Source organism: Protomyctophum bolini, assembly GCF_963924005.1.
Source record: "Protomyctophum bolini genome assembly, chromosome: 23".
In the NCBI taxonomy this organism is placed as follows: domain Eukaryota; kingdom Metazoa; phylum Chordata; class Actinopteri; order Myctophiformes; family Myctophidae; genus Protomyctophum; species Protomyctophum bolini.
The window spans coordinates 24,292,349-24,310,782 of NC_137884.1; the positions used below are offsets into that span (position 1 = coordinate 24,292,349).

Consider the following 18,434-nt stretch of genomic DNA (forward strand, 5'->3'; position numbering starts at 1 on the left):
TCTCCTACCCTGTCTCCCTCTGAGCTGTCCTACTGTCTGTCTCTCCTACACTGTCTCCCTCTCAGCTTTCCTAATTCCTACTGTCTGTCTCTCCTACCCTGTCTCCCTCTCAGCTTTCCTACTGTCTCTCCCTCCTACCCTGTCTCCCTCTCAGCTGTCCTACTGTCTGTCTCTCCTACCCTGTCTCCCTCTCAGCTGTCCTACTGTCCGTCTCTCCTACCCTGTCTCCGTCTCAGCTTTCCTACTAGTATAGTTAAGACTCTCCTGCTTTAAAATGACTCGACTCCAAAGAGCTTCAAGGTCTTCAATGTAAATGTAGTGGAGGTTCTTCTCTGTAGTGGTCACTGTCGTGGCTTCCACTGACTTTCTGCTCTGCATGGATCTCTGATGATGTCGCCTCCACTGACGTAGCTGCAAGTGACGCTCTTCATTTCAGACGTGACACAGCTCCCTGTGTGTGTGTGTGTGTGTGTGTGTTCAGCAACACTGCTACTAAACACATGACATCATTCTGCGCCCTCTCTTTCTCTATGACTGTCTCTGTATCTTCCCTCCTTCATCCCTCTCCCCATTTATGATAGGCACTTACTGTTTTAGTCCAATCAGAAAACAGTCGGAGCTATGGGAACATTTGGTCTACTTGGTCTTAGAAGTCTCTCTCTCTCTCTCTCTCTCTCTCTCTCTCTCTCTCTCTCTCTCTCGTTCCCTCCCCCCCAGTGACTTATTTGGTCCTGGGACTGATTTTCCCAGGACTGTGCGTGTGCGTGTGTCACTGACTGACTGACTGACTGTCTGACTCACTCACTTCTAGTACTTAAGTTGTGAGAGCCAAAAGTCCTATAATAATCTGTGAGGACAATCTTCCTCACAAGATAAATGGATGTTTTACGCTTAAAAACTATTCTTAGAGAGGCTCACAGTTAGGAAACGATACAGGTTGTTGTGATTAGGAACAGAATGTAGGGGCCGCCGGTATTACACTTCAGAAATAGCTGACAATGGCTCAATATTGGCATTTATAAAATGTATGTCATTTATAAAACTGCCGTCCGAAAATGTTGACGTCCTCGTCCTCACAAGTATAGTACAATGCCTGCAGCATGTAAGCCTTGTTGAAAACCATGCACCTGTTCACCTTACATTGTAAGGTGAACAGGTGCATGGTTTTCAACTTCAAGCAAACAGCTTGGCGGGTCAGCCTGGTTCAAACGGGTTAATTTCATGTAGGTCCATTAATTGACTAATGACAACATTAAATTCCATTGACAATGAATGGAGAATTTGACGTGATTGCGTCTGAGTAAATATTTTATGCCATGGTGATGTACGGTGATAAGAGCGCCCCTCACTTCACACGGGTATGATTTTTCCCCTCCAAATCTACTCTTTACTTACAAAAGCAGATTGAAATAATTCTCAGACAGAGCTGCTCTGTGTTTGTCTCAGTTTCCCTACAAATCCCATGAGAACAATAACAATATATTTCTTTCTGTATTTGTGAGTCTAATGCTCCCTCTGTCTGGGAAACTAGTCTTTGTAAAGCTTGGATTTACAGCTAGCTAAATGGCTAATAATAGACCGTTTACTGTACATGTCTGCCTGTATGTCTGCCTGCACAGCATGCTGAACACTGGTCTCAGAACAGCACAATGCTACACTATTGTGTTGAGACTTTTGGGTGTTTTATGTGTTATGTGGGGCTGAAACTGTCCATTTCTTTCTTAATGAGTATTTCTATCCATTCCTTTTTCAATTCAACAAGAATCGTGGTTTAAAAATGCATCAACACGAAATCATTCTAATTACTAAGTCTTATTAACCACTTTGTCATAGCCAATTAACTGGTTCCCAACCGGCCCCGAGAAAACGAGATCTTTATGCTAACGGACAGTGACGTTTACCTAAAAGCAGCCAAAATACTCACGTGGACGCTCGTGCACGCTCACGCGCGGTGAGTCTTTATGTGCATTATGGATCATACTATGCTTAAAATGCCAATAAGACAATGAATCCTCAACTCTTGTCTGCCTGCCTGTCTTTCAGTGACGATCCGTGGCATCTGGTTCTACAATAACACGGACTGCGTGCGCATCGCTCAGAGAATAAAGACGTGAGTATGAATTTAACCACAGCAAAAAGATAAAATGAACGCATAAATAACCCTCATGCAGGTCAGATCAGTGTAGGGTGTTAATGCATGTGTGTGTGTGTGTAGTCTGAGCCAACAGGAGCAGGTCTCGGATCAGTCTCAGGACGGATGTGTGTCTCCTGAACGAGGAGAGGAGAAGGCCGTGGACATCCTGCAGCTGCTGAACAAAGCACGCACCGAATACAACAGAGTAAGACAGAATAACTTCTAAAAAAATGTCTTTTAAATCCTAAAGGTTGTCTGAAAACCTATGTTTCTGTGTCAGTGGTGCTCAAACTTTTTCACATCAAGGCCATCAAGCCCAGAATTATCTGTATTTGGCTGTGGACCCACATCTGAAAATATGTTGTTCCAGAAGCAAATACTTGAGTTAAAAAACGTTCGCTCTGAAAGAATATATATTCAAAGATTTGCACCACGTTTTCACGATCTTTCTAAAATGGCAGATCTACAAGCTCGTAGTGCGGCACTCGGTGCCGCGCTACGAGCTTGTAGATCTGCTATTTTTCAATAGCTAAAGCATAACATAATTCATAACACCAAAAGGGGTTCCCGTTCAGAATGGGTTAATATAAAGACAGTGGGGGCCATGGAGCCCTATTTCAAAAGCTTTGGTGTCGGGGGGGTTAAGATAAGATATGTCAGCATTTTGTCAACACTTTTCCAATGTAACAGATCTACAAGCTCATGCACAACGCATCACACTGTGACGTGTTGTAAGCTGCTTGCAGATCTGATATTTATTCAAACTCAGTTTGAAAACCTAAGGTCTAATAATAGATAAACTTTATCGCAGACACAAAAGGTCCATAAAACAAAACAAACATGTAAGACGCCCGCACGTGGGAAGCGAACACAGCTCGTAAATTGCATTAACAACAATTTGAATAAATTACGTACTTTTTTAAAGTTATTATTATTATTTATTTTGTTTTTTTTAAAACACCAAAAGTCGTTCCCTCCCAAAATGGGTTAAACATATTATGAGATGTAATGCAAGATCAAACGAGATATAAGTAGAGTTGTTGCAACAACCACACAGTACTGCTACACTGTCTGAAACCTGTGGGGGGGGGGGGGGTTTACATGTTCATCTACTTGGACACTGCATTCCTACATCTACTCCATTCATCTTGGTAACATCCAAACAACTTCAGATTGTGCACATGTGAACACACTTCAAATCCCACCCACACACCCAGTAACTCACACAGTGAACTATACACGGTTGTTGAAACACCCTTCAGCCATACATTTTACAGTGTTGCTATAGTATAGACTAGTGTTTGTTCAATAACAGGATTCTCCCTGTCTCTCCAGCTCTTTAGTAAACAGAAAGGGCATTTTCAGGTCGGGATACCAATTTTTATCCAACCAGAGGTTTGGGCCTAACCACGCCCCGCTTCTGTAGCCAACGCGGAAGTGCTTATAGAGTCTTAAAGACTAACACATGGAGTCAAATGGACCCTTACCGATCCATTTGGTTCCATTTGTACACTCAGAGTTAAGAAAGACTAACGATTCTCTCTCTCCCTCTCTCTCTCTCTCTTTCTCTCTCTCTCTCTCTCTCCCCCTCTAGGTAGGAAGTAGTTCTGAACCAAAGCAGATAGGGGGCAGCAGTGTTCTGTATGGAAACCCAAACCTCATCAAACCCATCCCGGTTAAACCCGCCTCTCAGGTAACACACACACACACACACACACACACACACACACACACACACACTCACACACACACACACACACACACACACACACACACACACACACACTCTTCCATTTGTAACTTCCTCTCCCCCTCCCCCTGTGCGATCCGTGAATGAAGGACGCGTGCGTGCGTGTCTGTATTGTCGGGGCTATATGGAGCCCCATATCTTTGGATAGAACAATGATTCTCAAACCTTTTCAATTTCAAGGACTCCCAGTTTTATATTCCATATAAGGTTCATATTTCCTGTGAAATGTTTTAAAATTCTTAACATGTAAATGCCAGACAGAAACAGGGTTTTCAGAAAACATGTCAGGATTTAGAAGGCATTTGTAGAATCGTCCTCGGGACTAAATGGGTTAAAATATTTGAAATTATGAAGATTCTTAACATGGAAATGATTCTCCAAGCTCACAACGTGTCAATCGGCTATTCGACTATTTTAAAATATTCTTCAAAATAGTAAAAAAAAAAAAAAAAAAGGCAAAATAAGTTTAGGGATAAGGTGTGGCACAAGATGGGTGCTTAGCTTTTTATAATGAGGATTTGTTTCAAGAATTTGTTTCAACAAAAGCAAAACAAACAAACAAAAAAAGCATAGGCTGTCGGACAAATTTATATTTTGCACTTTGGTATTGGCCCAGAATTTCCCAATCGGTACACCCCTGGCAAAAATAGCGGAAACTAGAACTGCACTCTGTCGAGTGCATACTTGCTTGTTGCACACTAGTAGACCTAGGGCCTACTAGTGCGCAAGCAGAGCGCGCAAGTACTTTCGACTGCTACAAACTGTCAAATCTCAGTTTCTCTGTGAAGGAACGTTTGAAATGTTGAATTATTAGGTTTAACTATTTGCTACCTACCTACTTTATGCATATACATAGGAGCATTACCTTTAATCCTCCCAACACTAAAACATATCATCATTACGTCACCATCGAAAACCAATTACACTCTGGCATTGGGTCCTTTAATCCACATCTTTATTACGTCATCATTGAGAGCTAGTTATACATATACTATGTATATGTAATTTGTAAGTTGATTAGCGGTATACTGTGGTTGCTTTGTGCCGTATGCACCGTCCCACCAATTTTGATGTGTATGCACCGTCCCAGCAAATGACGTAATGACTACTTGTGCCTGATACGGCAGTGGTGCCAGATTACATACATGTATACATAGGAGCATTACCTTTAATCCTCCCGACACTAAAACATATCGTCATTACGTCACCACCATCGAAAACCATTGGTTTTATACATATACATAGTATATGTATAACTAGCTCTCAATGATTACGTAATAAAGATGTGGGTTAAAGGACCCAATGCCAGAGTGTAATTGGTTTTCGATGGTGACGTAATGACGATATGTTTTAGTGTTGGGAGGATTAAAGTTAATGCTCCTATGTATACATGGCACCACTGCCGTATCAGGCACAATTAGTTATTACGTCATTTGCTGGGACGGTGCATACGCATCAAAATTGCTGGGACGGTGCATAAGAGTCCCGGGCGAAACTAGTACTTGCGCGCTCTGCTTGCGCAAGTAATAACCACAGTCGTATTTCATCCGACAAATAATATAGGGCATAAGTAGTAGTAGTAGATGCAAAACACACATTTACACAAACTGTTCAGGTGAATTGGCTATTGGAGTTGCAGTCTCTTGATGTCCTCGCTGCAGAAGTCGATGCGGCGCTCCAGGACCTGACGGACCTCCGTCGGGGTCAGTCTCCATGTCCGAGGCCCCGGGGTCGGTTCCCAGTAGTCCAGGATCTCATCTACCCGCTCCAAATTGAGGATGATGGCCATTTGTGTCAGTTTAGCAAATTTGTCCCTGATGGTCCAGCTGGTTACGGTGGTGAGGTAGGCAACGAGAGAACGCAGCTCCCTGTCAAACTGCAGCCCTCCCAGCCTGCTGAATGTGCATTTGAGGACGGTCTTCTCCATCTCGGTGGACACCAGACTGGTCATCAGACTGGTCAGCTGGTCATAGATGACTGGAGAAAGGGCCACCTTGAACTCGGCCGTGAGTTGCTCCAAATGAACAATGAGCGGTTGTACCCAGGGGTCGTTGGCCTCGTAGTCATTAAACCTCTCCTCTTCTATGTCGTGTGAGGTGGACAGGAGACCGCCGATCCACACTTTGACCAGTGGCTTTATGGCGGTGTCCTTCAGCTCACTTAGACCCTCCTGTAACAGATCTTTGAATTTGCCAGACGTGTTCTCCAGGTCCGACAGACAGCTGTCAATCTTGGCTCGTTCGCCTGAACCCGTTCCCTGCGTGGGGAACAACCTGGAACAATCGTTCTCGAGGTTCCTCTTCAGAACGACGATGTTCCGACTGCAGACCTCCACGTTGTTCAACGTCACCATGAACGCAGCCTTGGCTCTCTCCGTGCTCTCTGTGACCCCCGAGGCGTTGAACTTGGCGTGCTGCTGCAAGCTGCTCTGCACGAGGCTGACGGCGCCGCTGACGGCGCCGCGCTGGAAGTCCTGCAGCGCGGCGGCGGGGAAACCGTGCCTCAGCTTGACGCACAGCGCCTCCCCGAAGTCGGACAGCAGCACGGCGGTGGCGTGGTTGATCATGGCACACAGGCAGTCCACGCTGGAGCTGGACAAGGCTCTGCCGACGCACTTCTTCACCACGTAGAAGCAGCCGTCCACCATGCTGGACGTCAGCTGGCCCCTCTCGTGGGTGTCCGTGGCGACGGCCTTGCGGACGGTCTCTCTCATGTAATATTCCTCCATTGGAACGTAGTGACCGATCAGCTCCTGCATGGTGGTGCTCAGCGAGCAGTGTTTGAGCAGCTCCTCCACGCTCCGCTGACGGTCATCCCGTGTGACGCTCCGGCCGCCGTCCACAACCTCAAAGTCGGCCGCCGTGACGCGACGACGCAGGAAACGCAAGTAGAGCTCGGCCCTGGCGTTCATTAGGGTCACCTCCGTCAGGACGGGGTCCAACTCCCTGGGCTCGATTCTCTGTGGCGGCGGCGGTGGTGGTGCGCTCCTCTTCATGCTGTTCTGGACAACCTGAAACTTGTTGCGGTAGTCCCTTTGTTGGATGAACTTATCCACTATCTTCTGAGCCTGACGGTCACACTCTTGCTGCAGGTGTGCGCTGAGGGTGTACAGGTGGCCGGGACCGTAGTGTGTTTCTATGATGGGCTGATGGGTCTCCACCATGCGAGCGACACCTTCCAGTAACAGCGTCAGACTGTCGGCGAAGACCATTGGTGCTCTCATCCCTAGGTCTCCAGCTGCCACTTGGAGAAGGTTCTCCTCAGCTTTGGAGGCCATCTGGCTGCAGAGGTATTTGCCAAAGCGGCTTAGGCCCTCTTGATGGAGGCCCAACAGAGGGAAGATCTTGAAGAATCTCTCCACTTGTGCCAGGTCAACGGCTGCCACTGCCTCGTCCAGACGCTCTGACACAATGACCTTCAGTTTCTGTTCCGCCTCTTGTAGCGTCCTCAGACTGGCATCCACGGCACTGCTCTCTTCTTCCTTGCGGATCAGTTCAATGACCGATTGGTCCAGAGACCGATAACGATGGATGTGGGCGGCAGCCTGCTCGTAATCTTCATTACGCAAAGCTGTCTGCACGCCATCCGTACAGAACTCAAGATCTAGGATGTCGTCCGCCCGCTGGATGACCTCACCAAGCCGTGTCTTTGCCAGGTCAAGCTGTCGTACTTTTCGGCTCACGTTCTCAACCAGGCTGCAGGTAAACGTGATCATGCCTGATAGCTGACTGGCATCTCGTTCAGTCAACCGTAAGTTGGGTCCCATGCTCTGCAGTGACGACATCTCGCTATGAATGGTTCCCTGCTGCGCCACCAGTTTGTCCAGCTCAGCCTCCACCTCTTTCTCTTCGTCACAGAGCTGCCGGTAGATTCTCTCCAGATCGTCCAGCTCCGTCAGAGACGAGATGGTCTCCATGTTCACTGAGGAGACACTGGATGGGTCGTATCTCTTCACTGCTGGAGGACCACCACTATCGGCCATGTTCACATCCAACCATCCAACACGTCAACACTCTCCAGAGAAATCTTTGCAGTGGCCGGCCCTCGGGACCTGACCTGAGAGATCCCACAGGTGTCCCTGCTGGTGCCAGGAGAACCGGTATGCTGCAATCGGAAGCGGCTACAGAGCCTCAAATCCACTGGCAGCTGAGCCTTTGCAGTCGGACACATTAACGTGCTGACCAGGGACAAAACCAGAGCGAAAGCAAGACTTGGGATACGCTGACCCCCTCCATCGCTCCTTACCAACTTTTAGGCTGAGCTGATGTGAGTCTGGCGTCATCAGATAAAGTCTCGCCCAAATATGGAGTTCCACACGGCTCCCGACTGGCCTCCAAGTAATCTGTTTAGAAATATGTGATAAGTGATAACCATGGCAACCTCCTATCAACTATTAATCTATCAAGACAGATTCGGCAAACAGTAGATTCTATCAGCGCTATTGCACTGGAGGCCACTAGGTTGTGGCCTCCTGGTGGCGCTATAATAGGCCAATGTGAAAAGAAGGGTGCCATTTCTTCTTACGCCTTGGATGGCAATTGGATGATTTGAGGCATTTTGTTCCAAAAGTGTGTTTTGCAAACATCCACCTGTTGGTGCCGCTATAACAGGCCAATGTGAAAAGAGTGTGGGATATATTCCTCAGCCTAGTAGGAAAGTGTGTGAAAGATGTCAAGTAAATTGCATCCTGCGTTCATGATTTGAGGCTTTTTGTTCAAAACAGGCCAATCCTGTAAACGTTGAAAGCCAATGTTAGCCAATTAGGATGGAATATGAAATAATTTACGGATTCGTCTTGAACACATGACTATAGAGATAGTGTGTAACGATTTACAAATACATTACAAATGTTTGGGGTCCTTGACATGAAATAGTTTGAGAACCACTGACAGAAACATAGGGTTTTAGAAGACATTTGTAGAATCGTCGTCAGGTCTAAATGGGTTCACCCTAACCCCCCCCCCCTCCCTGTCTTCAGGACACAGAGGTCACTGATTCCAGATCTGTCTCTCTGGACGTCCTGTTTGGATTCTCCCCCCAACAATCTCCCGTCTCCCGAGCGGGGCCAAAGGTCACCGACGGCGGCGAACCGGGGAGCGGCGGCGGCCACGGACGGCCGCCCGTGGCCCGCTCGCTGTCGTACGACACCATCAGCTGCGCCGTGGCCCTGGTCGGCGGCGGGGGCGGGGGCCCGGGGGCTCTTCAGGGGCCCCCGGGCCCGTTGACGTCGGGGTCGGCCCCTCAGCAGCACTGCACCGTTGTGATGCCAGGTAAGTCCAGCACAGTTATTACATACCGGGCGGTAATTATTGCATGATCGCAATTTATTTTTCTTCAGACGATCCCAAACAAGTGAGCATCCATTCATCTGTATGAATGAAAATGGATGATCTACAAGCTCACAGTAGGCTGTGAAGTAACTCACAATGACTTTGTGAGCTTGTAGAGCAGCTTGTACAGTAGCTTGTAGCGATTGTTGAGGGCCTACTGTATATGTCCAGCTTTTGGTGTATGTAACCAGTTTGTCCCAACACAAACATTAACCCATTCTGACCTGAGATCAGATTCTAAAAATGTCTTCTGCATCCTGACAGTTTTCTGAAAAAGCCATGTTTCTATGTCAGTCGTTCTTCGATTTTTCAAAAATAGCAGACCTACAAGCTCGTAGATCTGCTATTTTTCAATAGCTAAAGCATGACATGACGCTAACACCCCTCTAGTAAAATAAAAAGAGTACATTCTTTGTTTAGATTATTGGTAGCTGTCAAATCATTGTCGGCTATTTTGTTTCATTTTCCATATCGGCTGGTGCAATTCGCCCTTCACTAAGTCCCTCCCCAACCCATCCTTGTCCAATAGGCACGTTGGCAGCGAAGAAAGCTTGACCTGCATAGCAACCGTTGCTAAACTATTTGGAGTGGCATGATTGGACAATCGCTTTTTTGGGGTGGGATTTAGTGAAGGGCTAATTGTTCACGAATCCTGAAAGGCAGTAAAAAAACACTAGTAACGTAATTTTGATGTACAGTATGTACGATGTTCCAATGGCAAAAAATCACAATCCATCGTTCATCTCAGTTTATTTGTATTAACCCATTCTGGTGTTAGCATCATGTTATGCTTTAGCTATTGAAAAATAGCAGATCTACAAGCTCATAGCGCGCCACCGAGTGGCGCGCTATGAGCTTGTAGGTCTGCTATTTTTTTAAAATCGAATAACGACTGACATAGAAACATAGCTTTTTCAGAAAACTGTCAGGATGTAGAAGACATTTTTTGAATCTGATCTCAGGTCAGAATGGTAAACTGTCAGGATGTAATAGACATTTTTTTAGAATCTGATCTCAGGTCAGAATGGGTTTTAATCAACTCTAAAATGTCATGACCGTGAACAGCCATAATGCCGGCGGGGCAGACGCTGCAGACGCTGTCAGAGTCTCCCGAGAGCCGATTGGTGGAGAACGGCGCGGCCGTCGTCCCCCTGGACCCCTCCCACCTCCACCACCTCCACCACCACCACCTCCTCCATCACCAGCCGCTCCACCACCTCCACCACCATCACCTTCCTCAACCGCTTCCCCTCTGTTGGCCCCGCCCCCCTCCCCAGCCCGCCGCCGCGGGGTGTCGCCACCCCCTGCCCGCCGGCGCCAGCCACCACCCGCTCTTCTTCAACCTGTGTAAGCTCCGCCAGACGGCGCCCGGGGCCTACAAGCAAGGACCAGGTAGGGTGGGAGGAGCCACTGGCACTGACAGCACTTTTTTTTTTTTTCACTGTTTTGTTTATTCAAGATTCAGGGTATACAGTAAATCAAATGACAGTATATGTGACACACCCATATGAAACATACAAAAGATAACAAAATGTTGTGAGTCCATACACAAAATATTGTGGTAGCATAAAATAAAAATAAGAAAATAAAATAAAAAGTTGCATAGTCCTATGCTAACATGGAAGCGACACTAATACAAACCACATAACCTGAATCAAGTTTTGAAACAAAAACAAGACAAACGTACGACAAGACAAGACAGGACAAGACAACATGGCATGGTCATCGGTCACCCTTCCAAAACATAATGGACGTAGTAGTAGTAGTGCATCCACACATGGCTCCTAATAATAAATATACTGAACAACCCAGCTGCGTCGGGAATCTACAGTACTGACAGCACATTATTGATTTGGTTTTTTTTGTCATAGGCTTTTTGAATAAAGTTCCATTCAGTTTTACTCATACTTTGGGTCATCTAAGAAGTTTTAGTTTTAGTTTTAGTCTGACTGTATTGTGCGTTTACAAAACTAGCTAAAAGTAACTGAAATCATAGAGAAAATGTCTGTTCTTTCTGTCTTTGTTCATTTAAGGTTCTGTGTGTGCACTTTGCCATTTAAAAACACATGTAAACGGATTAAGATATACAGTATGTGATATATGTGTTTCCTATGTATCCATATTATGTCTGCCTGCCTACCTTTGTATTAACAATAACATACTTGTCTGTCTGTCAAGGTGTGATTTCACCTCACGAGCTTCTCCAGAGGCTCCAGTTGGTCCAGCACCAGCAGCAGCAGCAGACCCATCAGTCGTCCTACAATCCAGCCAGAGCGCCCGCAGGCCTGGCTGCTCGTTTCCCCGCTCAATTCACAGGCTCTCCCGGAGGTCCTGCTCTATTCACAGGCTCTCCTGGAGGTCCAGGGACCTCCGGCCCCACAACGCCCCAACATCAGCTGCAGTTCCATGGAGCTCCAGGGACCTCCGGCCCCACAACACCCCAACATCAGCTGCAGTTCCATGGAGGTCCAGGGACCTCCGGCCCCACAACACCCCAACATCAGCTGCAGTTCCATGGAGGTCCAGGGACCTCTTCCGCCACCACAACACCCCAAAAACAGCTGCAGTTCCATGGAGGTCCAGGGACCTCCTCCGCCACCACAACACCCCAACATCAGCTGCAGTTCCATGGAGGTCCAGGGACCTCTTCCGCCACCACAACACCCCAAAAACAGCTGCAGTTCCATGGAGGTCCAGGGACCTCTTCCACCACCACAACACCCAGCAAAGATCTGCAATTTCAGGTAGACTACAAGCCCAATTTCCGCCAGCATTTCTAAATGTCAATGTCGATGTGTTTTTGGATGAGGTGTTGCATTTTAAAGCATAGTCCTGTAATGGCAGCATTTTTGCCGTTTAGTAGCTTAGAGTAACATAGTGAAATAAATACAACCAGCCCATGTTGGATGTTTTGAAGATAAAGCCAGAGAGGCCAGACTGAGATGATTTGGACACATACAGAGAAGGACAGTGAGATGGTTTGGACACGTACAGAGGAGGACAGTGAGATGGTTTGGACACGTACAGAGGAGGACAGTGAGATGGTTTGTTTGAACCAATAGAAAGTAGTAAAAAGTGCTTTGGATACAAACTCTTAACTCCATGGACCCTCAAAATGTCTGCTAAAGCAACTAACTCCACCACCTCTCACCCGCTCATGGAAGTAATTGACAATATATAAAGTCACAACACCAACTTTGATGTTTAAAATAAATATAAGGTTTTTCTTTATTTCCTGGAAAATGTATATTTTTCATTTCCTGAAAAATGTGTCCTCCCGACAGCAGAGATATCGTAGCAGCATTGGAGAATTAATTCTGTCGTGTCTGTCCCTCCAGGGAATGAACGATGTCCCAGCGCCCGTGCTCCTGTCTCCCAGTGTCTTCTCCCAGTCCAAGTCCTCGACTGCTGGACGTTCAGGGATGTCCCACCAGGACAGCTGTCCTGTCCTGACCAGAGCTCAGCTACAGACCACTCTACTGACACTCTTACAGGTTAGTGGAGCGGTGTGGGTGTCTGTGTGAACGCACGCGCACGCGCGCGCACACACACACACACACACACACACACACACACACACACACACACACACACACACACACACACACTTCAATTTCTATATTTGAGTCCACATTTATACAATACATTATCAAAGGCACAAATGTCTTTCAGTTGCTTCTGATATCCCGGCACACACACACACACACACACACACACACACACACACACTCAGAACATCATGTGTCTCAGTGCTCGAGTCCAAACAGACACAAGCCCTAAATGTACAGATTATAGGCAACGTAATTAATTATGCACATGAATTTATTCACAGTCAACATTGGTCACTTCAGTCTGTCATATTATATTACCAACACCTGGGAGAAGAAAAAATAAATCATGGGTACACCTGGCACCTTCTCCTGCAAATAGACTGACTGCCTATAATGGAGGAGACTGAACAGTGTGTTGCGAGCTGCTTTGCCTTACACTTGGACAACCCCAAGATCCTCAAGCCTCTGACCACTATAGCCTGTGGACATGGTCCCAAGCTAGCCATTAAAAACAATGAGCCTAAGTATAGCCTAGTTGTATAATGGCTTGTACTAATTATTCTAAACTTGAATCAAAAGCACAGCCACCTTCCAATAGAAAAACCTCTCTGCTGCTGGTGTATTTGCAGTTGTATTTTAAAATACGTTTGGGTCATTGCATTGAAACATTTCTGGTTTCACACGGCACACACACACACACACACACACACACACACACACAGCTCAGAGGAGAGACATGCACATCCATACCCAAAATTGTAGTTGTGGGATTTTCTTTATATTTGCGCTCGCGTGCAATAACAAAATCCTACAACTGGAGCCCACAGTGTGCCAAGTGATCTCTGGTCGTTGTTATTCTGGTTGTAGAACATGCATATTTGCACTGCTTTTTCATAGTATTTTATTATGATTTATATTTTCATCTTACTTAGTGTGGTGGTTGCAACCACACTGTTTTCATTTTTTTGTCACACTGTTGATGAAGGTCTGAGTACAAGAATTTCACTGCCTGCAAAAAAACCCCAACCTGAACTTGAACCACACAGTACAGTACAGTGTATGTAAGGCCCCGTTGAGACGGCAACGGTCTCTAGGGAAAACGGCAAAATGAAATCGTTTACACAGCAACAGCGCTGCCGACATCTTGCACTTGAATGTTGACATTGTAATCCCTTGGTGTTTTGTTAGAGCGAGGTGACAACATTTTCTACAGCTCGGTAGTGATAAACAACACCACACATGAAATGCTACGATAAACATGCAAGGATTCGGCCGTGATGTCACTGCTATGCCCAATTGCCTATGCAATACCGAAGTAGCCATTATGAAGGGTTCTTCAGTGATGTGACATCACTGACGATTCCTTGGGAACGTGACGGACTTAACTTGTCTCCGCTGTTAGTGTTGAAGCGCCCAGCTGCTGTTTATAACATCCTGCAGTGCGTTACCCGCGTTCCGTTGCGTTCGGCCCCATCCCTGTACCCGTTATTTTTCACCCGTCAAACTCGGGTGTCCGCGGATACCCGGCCCGTTCCAGGACTCTGCCGACCGCCTGCCAGCGCGTCCCATCTGGCATACAGTGTTTTTTGTTTTTGTTTCAGTATGGTGACAGGAAATGGGGAGAGAAATGGGGGGGGGTGACACGTGGCAAAGGTCGTCTGGATCGGGAGTCGAACCCGCGACACGCCGCCAGGCTGGCGTAGCAGCCTATGTGCCCGGGCCGCTACACTACTAGCCGCCCGGGGCCCACTACAGCATTTTTAAATCACTGTTGCGTCTCTGTGTGGAAACACAAAACGAAAAGTGAGAACGGAGCCGCACTTTGTCCTTTTCACTTCTGATCGTCGGTTGCCTAATGACGCGTTTGTGTTTCAGACGGACGGTTCCTTCCTGGACTCCATCTATGAAGCTTACATCGGTACCGCAAAGAAGTACTGACCCGGTCCGTCTGTCTGGACACCATCTATGAAGCTTATACCTCAGTACCACAAAGAAGTACTGACCTTGCCCGTCTGTCTGTACCGGTCTGTCGCCGTTACCTACCCGTCTGCTGGTGCTGCTACAACCTGTCTGTCTGAACAACATATCTTTCTCTTCAACGTGTGTCTTAATTAGTAACAGTTTTGACTCGACTTGACTTGACATAAAACGCGTTACCCGCTATTTAATCAAATATTCTACACTGCCGAGATTGTTTTAGCATAAGTATTTGCTGAAGTATTTGCAGCTTTCAACAAACGAAAATCCGGGGGAAAAATGGTCCGTCGGCATGTTTTTGATCATCAGTACCAGCGGCCATTACAATGCGCTACAGGATCCGCCTCCATGAGGCATTGTAGTCCAAACAAACCCCCCGTCCACTTACATTGAACTCAGTTTCCCAGAAGCCCTATAGCAGCCCAGATGATGACTTGGTTTCCGGTTTCGTCATCATAACGCGACGGCCTCGTCATCAGGTAACGGATTTCTTTCTAATTATTTTAAAACGGCAAATTAAACGCATTAAACACATTTCGGGCATAGCGTTTTACGCGCGTTGGAACTCTGGATTAGACAATTAGCGGCCGTCGAACTGTTAACAGACATTTAAGTTATTCACAGAAGCATCGTTCTTGACCAGAAACACGGTTAGTCACATGATTATTTAACTACAGTAGATACAGATACAGTAAACTCGTCTAACTGGACATACAGATGTCAAACGAAACACAAATATTTACAGTGTGCTGGTTTTATTTCAGTGTCTCCGTTATTTACGAGTGTAAGAAAATAATTTTACTACTCAGAGAAACATCTAACTAGTCTTCTATTGAACTATTTTCTATCAAACACCAGCTATCTTTATAAATAACTAGACAGTAGGGTTGCAACAGTTAATTGAAGTGATCGATTTAATTGATTATAAACGATTATCGATAATGAAAATGACTACAAGCTACTCAAGCGAGCTTGTAGATCTTTTATTTATTTTTTGTATAATCGCTATACAACAAATTAAGAGTTTAAGTGGTTAATCAGACATATTGATTAACTGTAGTTGTTTATTTAAAATTGTTTTTGTGTAATTGATAGAATAATCGTTTTTGAAATAATCAATAGTTGCAGCCCTACTTCCATCTAGTTACAGATACCAGCAAGTCACCTAGTCTTCTACTTCCATCTAGTTACAGATACCAGCAAGTCACCTAGTCTTCTACTTCCATCTAGTTACAGATACCAGCAAGTCACCTAGTCTTCTACTTCCATCTAGTTACAGATACCAGCAAGTCACCTAGTCTTCAAGTCACCTAGTCTTCCAGTTGTTGTACCTGAAGAATCGCAAGAGAACCATAATTGACTTAAATTTTTGAATGTCCTCAAGAACATTAGACTATTATTCAAATTCTTACAGGGATGTTTTCTAATGTTGATTATAAAACCTTATCCTTTGTCATCTCGAATTGTAGATATTTTTCTTTTAAATTATTGTGTTTTAGAAGTTCCTTGCTACAGATCTTTTCAGCGTTGGCAACTCTCGTAAAGGAGTGGTTGCTGTTCCCCACGAGTTAGCTAGTTAGCCTGCTGCTATAGGTGGAAAATAATATTACAAAGTAATAGTGTTCCTACCACTGAAGATTTTACAAAAAATGTTTAATATAATTTGTATTGTTAAAATTCTAAATTTTGAGGTATCTGTTAAAGTTGTGCTACCTCAAATACAGCTGCTTTGTGATCGGGGATGTTGTAATTGAACGCATGTCAGGAACTACACTATAACTCAAAACCCAAACATTAACAAGCACAGCAAAATAGCACAGAGAACCTGAGAATATACACAACTAAGACCCCGAAAACACAGAGAACCTGAGACTATACACAACTAAGACCCAGAAAACACAGGGCAACACACCCAGAGTTTGTGAAGTCTCTTGAGCTCTTGCTCTTGAGCTCTTGTCGCGCGCCAAAAATAGCACGCATACAAGCTCACGCGCGCGTTGCATCCATGATCGTGAGATTGTATTCGCTATCTTCGACGCATTACGAATCAGGCTTTGGCCAACCTGGCTCAGGTCGGTGTGTTGTGTAATGTAAACCAGCATAGAGATTCTACACTGCCCTCACAGTAGCCGAGGTGAGATGATACTGTATATCGTATTGTAGCTGTCGGGTGGAAACGTACATGTATGTCCAAAACCGTTACTTTTGTTCATTTGGTTTAATATTAATAAAACACACAGAAGACACACTTAACCCATTCTGACCGGGAACCCGTTTTGGTGTTGGCATCATGTCATGCTTTAGCTATTGAAAAAGAGCAGACCTACAAGCTCATAGCGCGCCACCGAGTGGCGCGCTACGAGCTTGTAGGTCTGCTATTTTTGAAAAATCGAAGAACGACTGACATTTTTAGAATCTGATCTCAGGTCAGAATGGGTTGATCAGACCAGTGTGTGTCCAGTGGAAACCTCGTATGAATCTGATCTCAGGTCAGAATGGGTTAACCTCTTTCAATATGGTGTCTCCCTAGCATGGGCTTGTTGTTATTATAGGCCACTGCTACTTATAAATGTAGTGACAATAGACGATCTACAAGCTCACAACACATCACAACGTGCTGAGGTGTGACCTTATAGATCTGCTGTTCTTGCTACTTTTGTACGTCGCGTGATGTAAAAGTATAAAATAGGACATTACGTTATTTAACCCATTCTGACCTGAGATCAGATTCTAAAAATGTCAGTCGTTCTTAGATTTTTCAAAAATAGCAGACCTACAAGCTCGTAGCGCGCCACTCGGTGGCGCGCTATGAGCTTGTAGATCTGCTGTTTTTCAATAGCTAAGGCATAACATGATGCTAACACCAAAACGGGTTCCCGTTCAGAATGGGTTAAAAAAGAACGAGTCAAAATATGGAAATACATTTTTCTGCCCGACAGCAACAATTCAGTTGGTACATAAATCGGTAAACAAGATGAACAATTTTATTTTTCTCCTATTTTTCTATTTGTCACCAAAATGTCCTGTATTATCATATTTCAGATAAACCTGCTTCCAACTGAAGCAATAATTCAGATAATGGCATATAATGGTTTGTCAGTTACACGTTATGTACCCTAGTTTGTTTAAAATAGTTATACAGGCAGATCTGACACAAGACTGACAGTCGGGTTTTACACTATAACAGTTTGTTTGTTTGTGTTTTTGTAAAGAATGTCTTGTTCTTAAATAAAGTGGATTTTATTTGAACTGGAGAATACATCTTTGTGAAATGTCCTTAATTTCAGTCTTTTTTCAGTTTTCTTGTCAGGAACGAAGGTGTGGAACCCAAATGCAGGACACAGGATGACTTTCATTGAAGACTTGACTAACATTAAACAATATATGACAGAAATCAGCACTAGACCGTCACTAGACTTGGCTGACTCTAAAGTGCTCTAAACAATCCTCAATAATATCCTCTAGGTCCTTAACGATTTACATCATAAGTGCTCTAAACCAGGGGCTCTCAACCCGTGGGTTAAAGTGTCCGCCCTGAAACTGGGAGGTCGGGGTTCGATCCCCGGCCGGGTCACATACCAAAGACTGTAAAAATGGGACCCAGTGCCTCCCTGCTTGGCACTCAGCATCAAAGGGTTGTATTGGAGGGGTCAAATCTACTAATCAAATGATTCCCGAGCGCGGCACGGCTG

The 18,434-nt window shown here is 45.4% G+C and overlaps 2 protein-coding genes across 2 annotated transcripts in view; one reads left to right on the plus strand and one right to left on the minus strand.

The window, feature by feature from the left end:
- Window positions 1–16,995, plus strand: part of dcp1b (decapping mRNA 1B) — a 29,168-nt gene extending 12,173 nt beyond the window's left edge. The window contains exons 4-11 of the mRNA XM_080757920.1: window positions 2,044–2,110; window positions 2,216–2,339; window positions 3,729–3,827; window positions 8,863–9,154; window positions 10,280–10,606; window positions 11,393–11,958; window positions 12,553–12,708; window positions 14,641–16,995. Of these exons, the coding sequence (XP_080614046.1) occupies window positions 2,044–2,110; window positions 2,216–2,339; window positions 3,729–3,827; window positions 8,863–9,154; window positions 10,280–10,606; window positions 11,393–11,958; window positions 12,553–12,708; window positions 14,641–14,703 (1,694 nt within the window). The 3' untranslated portion in view covers window positions 14,704–16,995. The remainder of the gene's footprint in view (window positions 1–2,043; window positions 2,111–2,215; window positions 2,340–3,728; window positions 3,828–8,862; window positions 9,155–10,279; window positions 10,607–11,392; window positions 11,959–12,552; window positions 12,709–14,640) is intronic.
- Window positions 5,509–7,866, minus strand: LOC308310575 (conserved oligomeric Golgi complex subunit 4-like; the record flags this gene model as incomplete). The annotated part of the gene is made up of 1 exon (XM_080756961.1): window positions 5,509–7,866. One exon carries the CDS (start codon window positions 7,864–7,866, stop codon window positions 5,509–5,511), a length of 2,358 nt encoding a protein of 785 aa, XP_080613087.1.
- Window positions 16,996–18,434: the final 1,439 nt, after the last annotated feature.